The 18,031-nt window shown below is 42.3% G+C and overlaps 1 protein-coding gene across 2 annotated transcripts in view; it reads right to left on the bottom strand.

Moving 5' to 3' along the window:
* Nucleotides 1–18,031, bottom strand: part of epha4b (eph receptor A4b) — an 84,915-nt gene that overhangs the window by 31,976 nt on the left and 34,908 nt on the right. For both annotated transcript variants that reach the window (XM_018676993.2, XM_018676994.2), the window contains exons 6-10: nucleotides 10,545–10,700; nucleotides 6,379–6,714; nucleotides 5,278–5,390; nucleotides 3,480–3,642; nucleotides 1,414–1,522 (exon numbers count right to left, since the gene is read on the bottom strand). In XM_018676993.2, coding sequence (XP_018532509.1) covers nucleotides 1,414–1,522; nucleotides 3,480–3,642; nucleotides 5,278–5,390; nucleotides 6,379–6,714; nucleotides 10,545–10,700 — 877 coding nt within the window. The remainder of the gene's footprint in view (nucleotides 1–1,413; nucleotides 1,523–3,479; nucleotides 3,643–5,277; nucleotides 5,391–6,378; nucleotides 6,715–10,544; nucleotides 10,701–18,031) is intronic.

The following is an 18,031-nucleotide window of genomic DNA, read 5'->3' as shown; positions in this document are numbered from 1 at the left end:
CACAGATGCCTGTCATCCCTTTCTCTCCCTTTCTCTCCTCTCCTCTCCCTCTCTTGACGTCGTCCCTTTCTTCTTTGTCCAAAGAGCCCTCTCCTTACTCCGATCCTTTCATCTTCTCGCCTCTTACCAATCGGCATTCTTTTATTTTCCTTTCTCCCTCTCATGTCCTCTTCCTCTTTGGCCTTCTCTGAGACAGAGCATTAACGGCAGCCTAACCTTCAAAGAGAGTGATCATAGAGAGTCCATGCTCTTCACATACAGAATAACACAGCCTTTAGTTGGGCTTTGGCAGCAGTATAAATGTCAAAGTTGGAGGCCCTGTTTTGGCACACCCACATGTAATCCCTCAGAGAGATATGAAGAGAAACCAAGTGGGAGATCTCCAGCTTGTGTATGCATGTCTGTGTTAACCATTGTGTGTAAAAGAATACACATGTGCATTACCAGTCAGGCCTACATATGGTTACTGGCAGATTTGCTTTGCACCTATGTGAGCTATTGTTTTCCTGTGGGGAGAATGAAGACCTAAACCATGTGGTTACAAGCTCAGACATTGTTTGACCCTATATGGATAACAGCTGTCAGTAGTGTACCCTGAAACCGGCCTGTGATAGACAAAAATCTAATGTTCAGTATTTAAGATGTGTCCTGTGAGGAGACCAAAACTGACAATATGTTAGTGCGTCTTTCAATACTTTCACTTCCCCAGCCTATCTATAACTCTCAGCCACAGGCCCATTCTTTCCTGTTGTACACATAAATCTTAAAAAATACTGAGTAAATTCCTAAAACAGGTAAGCACTGTAGTTTTGAACATTTCTCAAACTGTGAGAGGGACTCAAAATAATCCTTTAAATGTGCTATATGTAATTTTTTGCTATCACTACATTGCCAACTTTAGCCTTAAGGGCTGAAGAAACATTACAAGTTCAGCATCAAACTTAATTCTTTTACTCACCAAGAGCTGTCTCCAGTGGTGGAAAGCAGGGCAAATGTTAACTTTTGTTTTGCATCTATTTCTATCACTTTTCTTCCTCAGAAGTTAGCATGGTAACCAGCTAGCCCCAGCCCATCTCATAATATCACCTCACCCCAACTTGAGACGATAAGTAGCGCTGTCCAGAGGGCATATTTTAACCTCCTGTCCTGTAAACACAACAATGGCTGAAGTTCTGTAAGTCCACAGCCGTTAATGCTAACATTGGCTGTGTAGTGACGGCAAAAACAGACATATAGCACCTTTAAAATCATTAGGGCCAAAAGAGGATAACTGCCAATACCTTCTTTGTGTCTGATGCATCTAATGTGTAATTCAAAAACACACTTTGTTAGATTTGTTGGGGACTGCCTGGTCTTGCAGTGCAGCTCAATCATGTTTAGAGAGCTTCCAAGTCTCTTCACTTTTGACCCTACCTGCCGCTGACAATGAAGCAAGTCACCAGGAAGATGAGAAGAACAATTCCCCCAGCGATGGACACGGCCAGGATGGTGGACTGGTTAGGGTCCCCAATAGCCAAAACATCTACACAGGAGACAGAGAGAATATAGTGGTACAGTGGATTAGTAAAACAAGCGTAAAGGATGATGGAATGAAGTTGAGGATGTTTTCTGTAGGAGTAGAGTAGGGGATGAAAAGACTAAGGGAGGCTGGGAGTTAAAAAGACAGCAAGAAAGACGGTGAGTGTGGCAAGGTAAGGGGGTGAGGTGGGGGGGTGAAATATGATAGCAATAGAAAAGGAGATAAAAGACAGAGGTTGAAGGAGAGGGAAAAAGAGAGAGCGGCAAACGGGTAAAAGAGAGGGAGGGAGGTGGATGGAATAGTAAGTAGGGTCCTTGATGAAAAGCGCTCTCCCTCTCTGCATCGCCTATGAGCGTATGAGAGTGGACGTGAAAACCATTCCCATTCCGCCGCCCTGTCCAAATGGATATGTTAACATTCTACATAACAAGGCTGCCGCCGAGAACTTTCTGCAAAGATTCATCGATTTTTACGCCACCCCTATCGAGCCATTACTCAAAACAAATACCCCATTTATCTGGCTTAGCTAAGCATGAGCGGATATGTGTGTCTGTGTGTCTATGTATATATGCATGTGTGTGTGTATGTGTGTCTGAGGCAAATTAATGCCTCTAGGCAGGCACGGATAAGCATTGATCCCCTATTACATTTACTGGCGCACACACACAGAGCCTTCTTTAACAATCAATAGAATTGATCTGATTAGATAACCTTGATATGATTGGTATGGGGTCAGCTGGATCTGTATTTTACAGCACTGAACTTGACTTTGAGCCTCCTGTAAGATGACAGCTCTTTATACCAGTGATACCCAACCTGGGTCTTGACTTCTATACAGGAAGTTACAGTCACAGTCACAGTCACAGTCTGTTTCACAGTCAAATTCCGGCTATTTGAATAGCTTTGAATTACTGTTATTGATTATTGAATGATTAGTGGGCTAATGTGTGCCTGTTGTATGCTACATAGACAATCTATAGCACAGTGCTATACATTAACTGATTTATCCCCCTCTGCCTGCCTGTCTGGGGATCAATGCTCACTTTGAAGAAGCACATTACTGGGCCTCTAAAGCAGAAAATCCTAGAGCACATAATGAAGTGATAATGAAAGTGGATGACGGCAAACAAAGGAGAAAAAGACGATTGACAGAGAACTTGAAAACAACATGGCAGAGTTACAGCACAATATCCCCAGAGCTGTTTGTCCCTACAGGCCTGGATCAAACCCAGCAAAGATTTCCCTTGGGTGTCTGTTTTTCCTTCTTTCCCAAAGTCTAAGTATGGAATACATTTCTAAATGAAAATGAAAACAAATGCTGCTATACACAGATTACCACGCAAATCACAGTATAGTTCCAGGGGGAGAGAATAAAACTAGTTGTAAGCTGTCCAGTCAGGTTTAAATTAAGTCACCAAATGGCTGTGTGTGTTCCAGGTGTTTTTCTTCATTGTCTTGAATTTTTGCTCCAAAGGTCAGTGTGAATCAAGACCTCACAATCCAGGAGTGCAAGTTTCCTGATCCTTTTCCTTCGTTGTGGAATTGGGTTGTCTCCTTTTACCTGACATGTACTCAAGGATACATTTCAAGCATTTAAATAACGTCAACACCCTGTGAGGCTGCCGAGGTGTCTTTGTTTGACAACATAACTGAGGGTGAATTGGGCTCTAGCTACACTTGACATAATGTGGCAGCGCTCTTTGCTCTGCAGTTAATCTTTGTGCATCTTGTTCCCCTGCACCATTTGCCACTAATATGGATTTGCTTGTGTTAATACTGTGGACTGCCAGGTAACTATTCTCAATTCAGCTATTGCAATTTTCAGGTGAAAGCCACAGGGAAATTTAAAAAAATGAAATATAAAATAAATAAAAATGAAAATAGATGAAAACAAACAACAACAGAAATTGAAATTACTTATTATATGCAAAAAACAAATATTTATCATTCATCCCTTTACCTTCGTGGCTAGTTTCCAGTTCGATCTCTCCACCGTAGCTCCCATAGCCGCCGTCGGTTCGAGCCCTAACCCTGAACACATAAGTGGTCCCTGGCTTCAGCCCGTCCACTGTCATCATGTTGGAGCGAGTCTTCAAAACTGTGTAGTTCTGCTCCCGTTGGTTCTGAAGTGGAGGAAAAAGTGAAAGGAGGAGAGAATTAAATACTGAGGCAATAATATGAAGCGTCAGAGAAATAAAATGATTGTGGATAAAAGAGGGCTGAGAATATAGATATAATCTAAAGGGTTATATAAAGAGGAATGGACTGTGGTATCAAGAGAGACAGAGAAAAAATAGGAAAGCCTGAAAATAATAGAAACCTCAATTTGTTGAATTTAAATGTCTCCAGGGGCCAAATACACCTCACTAAGTTTTCATTTGTTCATCACTGGACCATTTGGTCACATTTATACTTGAGCATCTGTCAAGTCCCAAATCTTATCCTCTCTACACTCGGGGGCAATAAGCAGTTATTCAAGTCCTGCTACGCTTCGTTCCTCGACAACCTTGTAGGTGTTTGTGTGCGTGTGCGCACTTACAAATGTGTGTGTAGGAGGATGAATAAAAAATAAGTGTGTCTGTCAGTAAGCTGATTCCCTGCAGAGAGGCTGATAGTCTACCTAATGGAAGACACTCTACAACACGGATTAACACTATTTTACTGCTAATGCCTGCTAACACGCACACACACGCACACAGGCTTAATTTCATCACCTTGGCCGTGTTTTACGAGGTTTGTTCGACAGATGTGTGGTTAATTGGCTCGGTGTGAGCAGTAGGGAAGACGTGAGGGATAAGGCGATGGAGATGGAGAGATAGAGAGACTGAAGGAAAGGGAGAGAGAGATGTTTGTGATGAACAAGTCATTACAGACGTGCCCCAAGGCTAAACCCATATCCTACCAGCCTAGATGACATGTAGATGAAGAGAATAAGAGGACGAAAGCACATTAAACATGTTGCTTTAAAGCCTTTAAATGGGTACTCCAGTGGTTTGGTGTTCGAGGAACTTTGAGGAACAGTTTGACATTTTGGGAAAAGAACGCTTCTCTGTCTTGCCAAGAGTTGGATGAGAGGACTGACACCTCTCTTATGTCTGTGCGATAAAAATATAAAGCTACTGCCAGCTTAGCTTAGAATACAGACCTGAAAAAGGAGGAGACAGCTAGCCTAACAAAGTCCACCGGCAACACATCTAAAGCTCACTAATTAACTTGTTAAACATAGTTCGTTTATCCAGGCAAAAACTGTAGTGTAAAAATGACACACTGCTAAGACCTTGCCCGGCACATGACCTCCTGTAAAACCATAAGATGAGAATTTGTGAGTTTTGGAGGGACTCATTTTGCCTTTGAGCACAGCCAGGCTAACTGTTTCCCCATTTCCAGTCTTTGTGCTAAGCTAAACTAGCTACACTAGGTTCCTGCTTCATATTCACTGTACAGATGTGATAGCAAAGTTAATCTTCTCTTATAGAGCAAATGTCGACCTATTCCTTTAAAGTTGTAGGACTCACAAAGGACAGACTGAAAAATACCAAAGTAGTAGATATCCTGACTTTTTATTCCTGCTTTGGGTCAAGCTGCAAAACCCTGTATCCTACACTTCCCATGATCCAAAATGATAGCATCTTTTCCCTTTATGCTTCCTGACAGATCGATACATTATACAGGCTCTCTGCTCAATTTGACTGTAAACTGATCATCATGAGTAAAATTGGTGGAGTGCCTCTTTAAATGTGCGCGTGTGTGTCTCTCACCTTCTCATAGTAGATGACCTCATACTCCACTATCGCCCCATTGGGCCTCTCTGGACCCTGCCAGGCCAAAGTCACGCTGTCCTTGCTCCGCCTCTCCTTCAGCACTACACTCACTGTAGAAAAACAAAGAAAAAGAGGTCAAAAACATGAGCAACAAAGAGGGAGCAAAGTTCAACGAGATGCGAAATAAAGCATGAAAAGAGGTAGATAGGGGCGAGGCGGGGGCGAGGAGAGAGATTTCACATGGATACCCTCTGTGTTATAATGAGATGAACCATATTTGAAATGCGTGTCATGTAATTTTGTTAATGAGAGCTTACAAAGGTGTTTTATACATGTGTGATTACAGTATTCTGTAACGTGTGTGTATGTAGTGTGACATGTCCTTATGATGTGTGATCTGCTCGTGCAGTTGATCTGCAAACCCAAAACCGTGCAACTTCCTACCCAGCCTGCCCACACTGGGGCACATGTTCGCGTGGGTTTAAAGTGTGTGTTCGCATGCTTGCATGTGTGACACACTGTAGTCGTGAGTAGCACGTGTGACATGGAAGGATCTTAATGAGGTTAACAACCTCCTACACCCTTTTCACCTTCCCCACTCTTGTTATTACACACACACATTCGTAGTGCGAGGCCTATTAGTCATCACCACCCTGTCATATACACACAGTCCCACACTGTGAAAGATGCACATATGATTATATATGTGCAGGCAGAGGTGCAGAGGTGTAATTCTGTGCTATCAGAGTGATGCAGCACAGCAGCGATTTTACAGTTGTCATGTAAAAACCTGATACTATCTGAGGATGCTGCAATCAGGAGACAATTTTGAAAAATACACGCTTCGCTATCCCAGTTCAGTTTGATGAGTATGTTCTTCCCCAGAGGATTTTATTTTCTTATCAGCCTTGAATCTTTTCCTCTCAAGTTTTTCTTGCAATCTAAATCTGAAAATACACTGCCAGACATAAAAAATTGACAGTTTTTTTCTTTACTGTGAAAGAACTGTCTGTGTCAACAAATTGTGTTTTTCCTCGGTCATAGATTTTGATATTTTTTAGGAATAACAATATCCCCAGTAAGTGTGTATGCTCTCACCTGTCTGTGATGTGGTGACGTTGATGACTACTGTTCCTCTGGGTGTTGGACTCAAGTCTGACACTCCATTCTGGCTCTCGATAGTGAAGCTGTAGTTGGAGTCTGGCTGCAAGTCGGTGACCAACACGGTGGCTGAGGAGAGACCAAACTGTCTGGGCACAAAATGGACACTGCTACCACACGGCGTACACTTCCTGCCATCACCAGAGCACTTCCTGCAGTGGAGGCTGTAGGTGATGTCTCCCCGGCCTCCTGTGTCTCTGGGTGGTGACCACTCCAAGGTCACACAGGTCTCATTCACTGTGGAGATGGGGTTCTCTGGAGCAGATGGCGGACCTGAGGTAAGACAGGTACATATTTATTAACTTGTACATTTTTTTCTTACTTATAATAGAAAAATAACAACCAAAGGCACTGTGTGTATTCTTGAGGCCTAATAAACATTTAAGAATAATGTTAAAGAGGGGATAAACATCAACACATTGCAATTTGACTGACGGTTTGGTTAGAGACGCAGGTGTGGGATGCTAGTAGCAGCTAATCTAGCCTTGAGCCACAAATCTAAAACAGAGATGAGGAGCTGGCTACAGAGGTCTGGTTGGCTCTATTTCTTTTTAACTCCACACTTTTTTTTTTTCATTCTTAAAAACAAGAAAAAGTTTTCCTCTACCATCACACATGGTTTCTTGCTGGGAGCAGGTGGTGGTGATGGTTGCTTGCCAAGAGCTTCAGCCATCATTGAGTTTACAATACAAGAGGTTAGAATACACCCTCTGAGCAGTGCTACATCTTTAGGGCAGTCTGGATTTAAGCAATATTAACCAAGAGGGTGTGCTTTAACGTCATTTGAGGACGATAGTGATGTGGTCAGGTCCGCAAGCATCACTGAAGTTCTCAAATGACGTTAAAGCACCCCCTTGAGTGTAATATTGTGATTATACAACTATTACCAACAAAGTAAAATGTATAATCAAAATCTGTTCATGTTGAGGAGCAATTTGCTCTCAAAATTAAAAGGTTTTGGTGAGTGTTTTTCCCGTTTCCATGGAAATACATGGGGTATGACTAATAACTGGAACACAATCAGTTACGTCAGTGGACTCCTATGTGTAATGGAACTGAGTTTATCACGATGGCAAATAATCAGACCCTCAGTAATAAACTAGCAACAGAAATGATTTTCCAGTCCCAGATGAGTGAACTCTGAGCTGATGTTAATGCTTTATTGAGGTCTCGGAATTTACCAAACTAAATCAGTAGCCTACTGCACAAATAAAAAGGTAAGTAAAGGCGTGCCGTCATGCTGATTTGAGCACATTTTAAATGTCTTGTTGACCAATCAGATTGCTTGGTCGGAACTACTTGTTGTATAATCTGCTGTTAAACACTATCAGAAAGTAATGAGACAGGCCAACCAGATGGGGTTGGCTGGTTAGCATGCTAACTTCAGCAGAAGGAAAAAAGTGATAGAACTAGAGGCAAAACATTCCTGTTGTTTTCCACCACTGGATGGTTCATTGTACCCACTAAAACCTTGCTAAGAATGGTACAACCTGAACAAGTCACAGTGTGTCCACTGCTGATCTATTGCACCACTCCTTATCAGTGCCAGCTCATGAAACACTGACTGGTGCATATTATTTTTCTCCCAAATGTACATTCTCTAAACGTGCATTGTCTTCATGTTCATTACCAAATTAATAGCAGTTTCTATTAAGAACAGAATTCACATTGATTAAATTAAAAATGAATTAAGCGACTCCAGCCAGAGGGTGGACACTTAGCACTCGATTAATGAATAGCTTTGCAGTGGACAGTGATTAAAAGAGTTTGGCTGATTGTAAATGTGACAGTATAAGAATATATTAAACTTCTAAAGTTTAAATCCATCTTTAAAGTAGACTCCCGGCTGCAGGGAGGTTTTTTACCATGTGAAGTTAACTGATACTCTCTGAGGCTGCACTGCAGACAATAAATAGTGAGTGGACAATGATCTATAGAAAGTGCCCAGAGTAATTTTCTCATGAGTCAGGTACATTTTATGATTTAGAGCAGTTATATTACTCTGAACTTCAGCTGAAATGATTAGTGTATCACAGAGTCAGAGTCCCAAAAGTGTATTGGTAATCATTTTCAGGGAAGCAGAGACAGAGTGACACACAAATGCTCTTTATTATACATTCAGATGAAGTGTGTAATGTTGATACATAAATTTAAAAGTCTGGAGTTTCTAAACGTAAGACTGAAGAAGCATTTTGTCCCGAAATAAACCTGAGAGGTTAAACACCTCTTTGTGTCTTTTATATAGATATTTGATTCTCAGCCACAAGCTCGCCCTCGTAGATGTGAATGTATGTCTATGTTATTTTATTGTGCGGGCTCACGATGAAAGATGTCAGACAAAATGAAATATGACACATCATATTCAGTAGCATTCGTTTGTGTGTGTGTACATGAATCAAAGTGGTATCAACCTGCCAGTCCTGTGTTTTTCTTGCTGGACCCTCTGCCTTGAATGGGCTGTTTTTGTTGTTTTTTTCTCACACAGTGCTGTAGTTTCTCTAAATAGTTTGTTCAACTGCTTGTATTCTAATTAAGTAATAATTAATTAAGTGTACATTCGACTTTCCTGTGCTTTTTCTTTGGCAGATCAGTTTTAAATATTGCCAGAATGGATGGACAAACCACAAACCTCCAACACATCATCAAGGTAAGTGTTTACCTTGTTTACAATCCCATAGATGTCATTCTTATTGTATGGGCTAAGGAAACCACTGATTATGGTTGCTCACAGCACAGTGTGGTGCAGCTATCTTCACCATATGGAAATTTGTCAGTAAAAGCCCATTCAGCCTGACATCTCATCAGGCCCTGGCTGAGCAGTGAGCCCCAGGGGGCCTGCCGGCAGAGCCTGGGACTTTCCTGATTAGCCTTCCCAGTGGCAAGCTTCTCTGAAGTGCGGGAGTGGTGGGGGATAGCTGGGCGTGGGCATGGGGGATAGAGGCCATGCTGGGGATAATTGAGGCTGTCGGTCATAAATCTGCTGAAAGGGTGTGCTGACTGAGCCTGCTAATTCTGTCTTCTTCATCCCCCGACTTCCGTAGGCCACACTTTACTGTCCATCATCATCTTCCTACTTATCGGCCTTTTATGACATTTAGATTATATGCCTCTGATAGTCCACTACCCCCCCCCCACACTGTTCTATTCTTTGCCTATGTCTTAAGTGTCATTCTCCATGTCTCTCCATGACTAATTCTTCACCTTTTCTCCTTATTTTCTCATTTTCTCCTCTCGATCCTCCTTAGTCCTCTTCACCGGTTAGGAGAGCACGTGTGTGCATCAGTGTGCGCGTGTGCCCATACATATTTAAACAAACCGTTACTCATTTCCAGCTGATAACACCTGTCACATCTCACCTGCTACAACGATTAATGAGTGTAATCTACCATAACCTGATAATGGGTTTGGGTATGTGTGTGTGCCCATGTGCGTGCGTGTGTGCTCTTCCATATTTTTCTAGCTCAGTCTCTCTCTCTCTCTCTCGCCATGTCACTGTCTTTTCCCACTCCCACAGACCTCCCTTTATCTCACTCCATCTCTTTCTGTCCCTGTCTTTCGCTCAATCATCCCACATAATCCTTTCTATTCTCCTCCATCTCTGTTCATGAGGACATGGCCCGATCCCTCTGGCTCTTTGTTTGTGTTGTGTGTGTGTGGAGTGCGTGTGCATGAGAGGCGGACATTGAATAGGAATCATCATCAGCTCTCTCCCAGAGTATCACCCATATCAGTGTTCTAATCTGAGATATCTGTGGGCTGTAACTACACGACTGACAGACGTGGGTGTGTGTGTTGTATGTACTGTATCTCTGCTATTGAGTAAACCAAAAGCAGATGAGGAGGAGGAAAATGCATGGATGGATTATAAATTAATAAATCGAAAGCAGCCCCGCAATGTAAATTCTTACAGGAATACACTGCAGACTAATCAAACAAAATGTAACCCAATCATTGTAACTGTGAACTGTTCTGTAACAGCTTCCAAATGCAAATATTTGACTATATATGAAGCATGGTGTCAAATAAGCCTCCATAATGTGACTGTAATTGTGACTAATGCAATATACACGTTTGAGTTTTTTGCCAGCGTTCACATCACTCACGTGTGCAGGCCATTGAGCGTGGGTCAGTCTCAGCACGGTAGAAGCTTTTCTCACAGACACACTCAACTGCTTGTTCCTGTGGGGACGAGCTGTGAGGAGGGCACTTAGTGCAGTAGGCATCCGTGGCTGAAGCTTTGTAGGTACCAGGTCTGCACGCTGAGCAAGGAGACAGATGAACACAGGGTTAGAAGGCGCGCTAACGCTAACTGTAAGGTACCATTGAAATGTTCTTGTAATGTATGATGGCCCTGATAAATCCCACAAAACATTGTTTTGTAACAAGTGTTGCTGGGGTATCAACACTCTCCATACACCTTGGAGGAATAGTAGGAAAGTTGTGCCAGCAATCCCTACTCGGCAACAAATGCTTTTGAGGATAATTCCAGTTTATTACGAGTTGGTTTGTGTTTTTGTGGTTTTGGCCATCGTTTCTGTTGGTTACTTATAAAATTATACTTGCCAGAGTAATTGCAGAGCACTACACAACAACTTTTCTAAAAAGTAGTTAGGAGACAAGAAACACCAGCAATTAGAGGATTAGAGAGGATGAAAACAAACGCCCAGGGTTTGCCAGACATAACTAGAAAAGGGAGAATGGTGAAATTATTACCCAAACTGCCTGTTTTAAACATTTATCACAGTTTACAGACAGAACTAGAGTTTCAGAGCTTCTTGTTCAGCTTAGTTGTACGTTCACATGCTTTTTCTGTGCAATGCCTTTATAGGTGGGTTAACTATCTTTTTACTTCCATGGTGGTTTGTTGGCTTGTTTATTACCTGTCTAATCATCTGACTGATCATGTTTCTTAATCCATCAAACGTTATTAAAGCATCATCTCCATGTTACCAAATCACAAAAAATTAGCTTGGTAAGTACAGTGTTATCATAACTGATAGAGAGGGTGGCCAAAGCTATAAATATAAGACCAAGGTTGTAATAAATCAGATTTATCCTTTAAACTTGTGTGAAAATAAAGGAGAATCTGGAGAGTGTAAGGAAGAACAGAGACTCAGAGAGATAGAAAATGTACAAAAACACAAAATGACATGAGGAGTTGTGCTACAACAGAGCTACTACAGACACTGATAGGTCATAAGATGTGCCGTGCAGCACCCATGGCAAAGAACAAGAAAACAAACTCTGATTTGATATATTGTGACACTAGGTCTACGTGAGATCCTTTTACATCAGGCTGAAGGCCCGTATAACCACAGGGTCGTACAGTACAATAACATAGTGCAACAGCAGATCAACTGCCATTCCTGTTATATAAGCATTAGATCTTCAGGCAACTGGGGGAACAAAAATACACAGACGCAGTCACGGCAATAGCCACAATAACATAATATGACTATTGCTATGGCTGTTACAGTGGCTGCATATTAGTCATTATGTGGAGTCATAAAACTGGGGTGGGAAAACTGTGTACCGCTCAAAAGCAGCAGCACACTGAAATAGACCGGGGACTTGAATGATTTCCCTTTTGCATCCGAGGCAGTAAAATGGAATTCCTGACTTTCCCTTTGGTAATCTGAATATAGATTACGCATGTATTTATTTATACATTCATAGGCCTGGTATTCCAATCCTCGCGAGCCTTTTCTGCCAGGGTGGTAAATAGTATTGCAGTGTACAAAACCCCATGTAAGGAAAATGAGGGTGTCTCAAATGCAATAGATGCCCTGTGTCTCTGTGTGTGTGTGTGTGTGTGTGTGTGTGTGTGAGAATAGGTTGGATCAGTGATGCGATACAATCCGCCAGGTGCTGATTGCATGTTCGTACGCTGAGAGCTTGTGTGCAAGAAGGTGTTAAGTATGCAGCGAGCGTGTGTGTGTGTGTGTGTGTGTGTGTGTGTGTGTGTGTGAGAGAGAACGTGTGTGTTCACTTGCTGATTGCTTGTGCTGGTGGTGAAGGTCACGGATTTAATCAAGCTACACGTCACTTGTCCCAGAAAGGCTGTAAATTATCACACTAACACACACACGTAAGTACACACATTTTCAGCACCGTGGTTAACCTGCAGATAGAGGAATGGAAAAGTGGCCTAAAAGTAGTGTGATTTCTCACTGTGAGGGTAAGTTCTTCCACCTGGACGCTGTGCTCACTCGCTTGCATACAGACAGTATTTTTAGGCAAATCATTCATCATAGGGGAGCAAAGTCCACTAGCACAATCCCCAAAAGACCTGAGAGAACACTGGAAAAGGTGTGTGTGTGTGAAAGAGAGAGAAAGATATAAAAGAAGGAAAGAAAGAAAGGAAAGGGAGTGATAATTCTCAAAGGGTTTCTGCTCTCTTTCCTCCTTGCTGTCAACTTCCAAGGTAATGGGTGCCTATGTGCTGTGCTGGTGACTGAGTGTGTGTGTGTGTGTGTGTGTGTGTGTGTGTGTTCCTGTTGGCTGGGTTGTACAAGCAGGGTGGAAAAGCAGCTTTTCTCTGGGGACGTTTCATCCGGAGAGTCCTGGCTCCGGGCGCTGGCCAGCCACAGAGGCACAAAGGACCCCGGCGCTCCAGGACAGACGGGGCGCCCGGTGCCAGGCCTGGCGTCCAAACAACTGCCTGATCAAAAACTTTTGTGCAAGAATGGGGGCTTGGCCGCTTCGAGTGGAGCTTCCTTCTCTTGATCTGCTGTTTTCTACTCTGTTTTACCACCTCGCTCTCACTCCAGTTCCTCTCTCTCTCTCCCACTTTTCTTGCCTCTTTTTTTTGTCTTCTCCAGCTACTCCCAGTGCCTGCCCCATGGGAAATGTGTTACTTGACTTGGTTCCCTTATGATTAATGATTTACCATAGGTATGAAAAAGGGACAAGAAGCCCGAGGAAGTAAGACAGTGCTCACATAAACACTCACACTCACACACAAAGCAGACACACAGGAGAGTAAAAGTTTAGTCACAAAAGCTGTGTTGTAGAAACTGTGAACTAACTCCAAATTTGCATCATCTTCAAAGTAACAGTTGACAGTGCTGTACATAGGGTGTGTGTGTGTGTGTGTGTGTGTGTGTACACGATTCTTCTAAAGACAAAGAGTGGCTTCAGATCCAGTGTCTTATTAAAAATTCATCTGGTCACCAGAGAGACTCGGTGTATTTATGCCAATCGATAGCTCTTAGATATGATATAGTACTGCTACTCGAGACACACCCTCAGTCACCACGCACTGATTGAGAAGGGAACAGCCCAACTGCCTCCTCTGGGAAAACGCCGTACACAGTGAGCTAATTGAATTGTGTTCCATTCTATTTCTAGTCTTCTCTATTGTTTTTATGGTCGCAACTACTGATTATTTTCTTAAACCCATTATAAAATGTCAGAAAATAATTATATAAGCCCATCACTGCTCCCGAAACCACAAAACTACAAAGCTTTAATAATCAATATATTTATATTAACAATAGGTCAAATAATTATGTGTTATGTATGGGGTCAATTGTAATGATGAGTGCACAGAGAATTCTCACCCAACTTTGAGGCTCCCCTCAGCTCTACAGAGCTGATTATTATCTCTTAACTCAAAGCTCATAACTCAGTTTTATTTAACCAACAATACCTAGGTTTTCTGGGGCATAAAACAAAGAAGAGCTGCACATCTTCATATTTCCAAAACTGGAGTCTGTGAATGTCTTTGCTTGACAAATGATTAGATTGATGATGATCAAAACAGTGGTCAAACTTCTCAGACTTTCTGCCTGATTCTTTCTCGCTCACTTTCCTCAGTCCAGATTTATTCTATAGCATGAGATGAATGTGATCCATTAGAATAAACCTCCTAAGAGAAGGGAGCCAAAATTAACTGCACTGGAAGGAGAGCGAAATCTCTTACTTACACACACACGCACACACACACGCACACACACACACAGGCACAAGGTAATTTTAGATATGTAGCCTTTACAGTTAATTTAAATATACTGTTAAGGGGTCATGTATAAGTATGGAGCTGAGTTACTGTGATCCCCAATGGTACTGTTTAAGTCCCGAATCGGCATACTGACCTATAGTACAATGGTGGTGTTAAACCTGTGATGAGCTGCATGTATGTGTGAATTTAATGAGTGTGTGAATGGTTACATCATGCTAAATAACATTTAGGAGTTGCTCGTGTGTGTGACAGAAGCTGCTGACTGTACCGGAAGAGCGCAGGAAATGTTTTCAGCTAACCTTAGAAGGGGCCTATATGGATTCTTCACACAAGTGCGCACGCAGAAACACAAAACCCGATAACTCACAGCTGTAGTCATTACATTTTAATTACATTCAACCAGGCGGCTCCGCATGTACGCAAAATCACAACAGCTGCACTTTTCTGAAACAAACACTTCCTCTGCCTCGCTGTGAGCTTTCCCCTCTCCTCCACTTCTCTTTCAAATGTTCTTGCTAGTTCAACTGTTAATTGCTCTATTCTCTTGCTCTCTGTCGCACTCGGTTCAAGTCAAACATTGGCTCCCTGCCGGCTTTACCATAAAGGGCAGAAAGAGGAGAGAACTCTTTGTGTGTGTGTGTGTGTTTGTGTGTTTGTGGATGGGTGGTAGTGGGGCTATAGTGAGTGAGTGAGTGTGTGTGTGTGTGTGTGTGTATGCATGTGTGTGTTCTTCTTAGAGGGAAGTTGTGTAAAGCTTGCTGGCCCAGGGGAGATGAGCTCCATAATGGTCACCATGGCAACAGGCTTTCAAGATGGAACCCTTCTAGTACCCCTCGAGTGCCATAGCTCCTGGAGCACAGAGCAGCTTGTGTGTGTGTGTGTGTTTGTGTGTGTGTGTGTGTGGGCTACTCAGGCGTTAGTTGAGGCCAGCTACTTTAAAAATTGATACATCAAGCGTCAGTGGAGAAATCTGATGAGATTGAATCTGACGTCCTTTACGGCCACCGGGGTCGCATCTGTATGTGTGTGTTTGTGTGTGTTTGTGCTCGTGTGTACATGACTGTGAAACATGCTTTTGGTAAAGTTGACACGACGTCATGCTAAACAAACTTAGGGACCGAGTCGAAAAAGAAGGTTAAACCTTACATGTGAAAAAACATTCACATTTAGGTGCAAAGAAGTCACTGTATGCCGTATACTTCTTCACAATATTACTAATGCTTCTATAAACATGTAATTGATCCACTGAACATTAATGTGTTAGCAGTGTATCCCTCTAACAGGATGCCTTTTAGAGGGATACCCCATTAGCCATGATGGCCACTGCAGGACACGTCACATGACTTTATTATCTGAGAGTGTGTCGATGTCGTCAACAGTTTCCCTCGCTGATAAGTGGAAGTAATGTCTGTGGATGTGTGCGGATTTGTGTGCTATATGAGGTTCTGTTTATAGAGCAGAGAGCAGAGCAAAGTGCATTAGTGTGTATATGTGTGTAATAATGACAAGGTTTGTGTGGAATAGAAATGTCAGCATCAGAGTCCAGTTCCCTGCTGAGACCCTCTAATCCCTAATCGGAGTTCATAACAACCTTTAACACTATAATATTCCCCATTACTACTAATCCTGTGAGACACACACACACATTCAGACACACACCTCCCGACCAAGCCTGTGCGCCTTTCATTCTTAACAGTAGCACTGAGCTGCATTATGTTTGGTTCCCTTATGTGGCATCGTTATCCCTAAAGACACTGAATACACTGTAGTCGTAACTCACAAATTTACACTGATGCTAAAACTCATCTGACCATTAGTTACTGACAACAACCCACAACACACTGGAGAAACTACACACATATGTAAATCCTTCTCTAATCCACTACACTTTTGGGGGTGGGGGGTGGGGGTACCCCATCAGCCATGATGACAACACAGACATGAATATTACCAAGCTGTCTTTGTTACATCATTTTCCCAATGCTTCATACTAACATTTAGCCTAAGCATGGTTTATAATGAGTAGCACCAAAAGACATTATCATTATCTCAGCAGTTAGAAAATGAGAGCTCTAAAGAGAAATGAACAGCAATCTTAAAATATATCGGCCCAAATCTGTTTACAGTAGCTTTAGTACTTTCCCTCTGGGAATAAGAAACGAACGCAGTTGCTGCTGTTCCAGTTTAACCCAATTATCAAGTCATGTCAAGTTTAATGCAGTTTTTTAAAGTACTTATTTGGAGGTAAGAACAAGTGTGATTGTTTAAATTGTTACCAAAACATGAAGGGCTACTGTATGTGTTGTGTGCATATGCATGTTTGCAATGTGGTTTGATTATAATAGACAGCAATCTACTGGGGACATACACTATTCATGGATTGGGCTGGTACTCACTGGTACAGAACACCAACACTCTGGGTGTCTGCCTCCCAGTCTACTGGGATTCAACAGAATACAAACAGACTTGAGCTAAGTTTACTTTGACGACTGATTCCACCATTTGTAGACTGAACATTTAACCATAATTTAGCTCAGAGATTTGCTGTTTAGAACTGAATTTCTGGCAGTAAAGGGCAATGAAAAAAGGTTTATATCAGGTAAGGAAGCTGTGGGCCACACTTGTGCCTGTGAAAAAGAAAGGCATAATTACAGTAAATTAAGAAATATCACATTCTCTGAAATATATAATTAAGGTCTGTACAGACTGTCTTTTGGTGTCTGTTGTGAAGAAAAAAACTATATAGCAGGTGTTGAAATAGCCTGCCAGACTAATTATCAGTGAATACATTTATTGTCAAATGTAGCCCCATGTCAGATCTTGTGGTATGTGCGGTCTTCTATGGGTAGGTGTTTTAATAATTCACAATCAAATGGTAGAAACATCAGCCAAGTCATTATTTTATCCCACTTAAACCACTACTGTTCATCATGTGAGGGGGAAGGCAACAAATTGGATGACATCTCAAAAACTCTGACATGTTCCTTAAAAGCCGATAGTGTGTGGCAGCAATTACTTTTGCCTGCAAGAGCTTGTTGTTAGAGACAGGATGGGATCATGTGGTTGCATAGTAGACGTGAGATATGAGCTGTGTCCACATGGGAGACGTAGGCCTCCGTGATTGACACCTCGGGACAGACTCTCACTGTGTTTATGGCATCTTATGACTTCTCTGACCGGCACGCACTCGCACACACACACCAACACACATGGTCAGACCGGATATGAAATGGCTTGCGATGTCCAGTACATGAAGCACATGAGTACACTCAGGCTGCTTTCTGATCTACTCTCTGTCCTCTGGATACCAGCCAATTACTGAGAGCGGCCAAGGGGAACTACGGGATGCATCGCCCCCTCTTCCTCATTCTGTCCATATCTGTCTTTTCTCTGTTTTCTGTTTTTCTCCCCCTCTGTCTGTCTCTCTGTTTTCCCTCCTGTCTGTCCAGTTCTATTTTTCTGACTCCGTCCTCTCTTTCTCTTCATGTCTTCCTTTCTCTCTCTCCAACCAGCTTTACTTTTTTCTCTCTGTTTGTCTGTGTGTGTGTGTGAGACAGAGAAAGAGAGAGAGTCTGCCTTTGTATGTGTGTCTTATTTCCCAGTGGGCTGTCTGTCATACGTTGACCC

Source organism: Lates calcarifer, linkage group LG4, assembly GCF_001640805.2.
Source record: "Lates calcarifer isolate ASB-BC8 linkage group LG4, TLL_Latcal_v3, whole genome shotgun sequence".
Taxonomy (NCBI): domain Eukaryota; kingdom Metazoa; phylum Chordata; class Actinopteri; family Centropomidae; genus Lates; species Lates calcarifer.
Note: the sequence above shows the minus strand (reverse complement) of the source record. Positions and strands in the feature narration are given on the sequence as shown.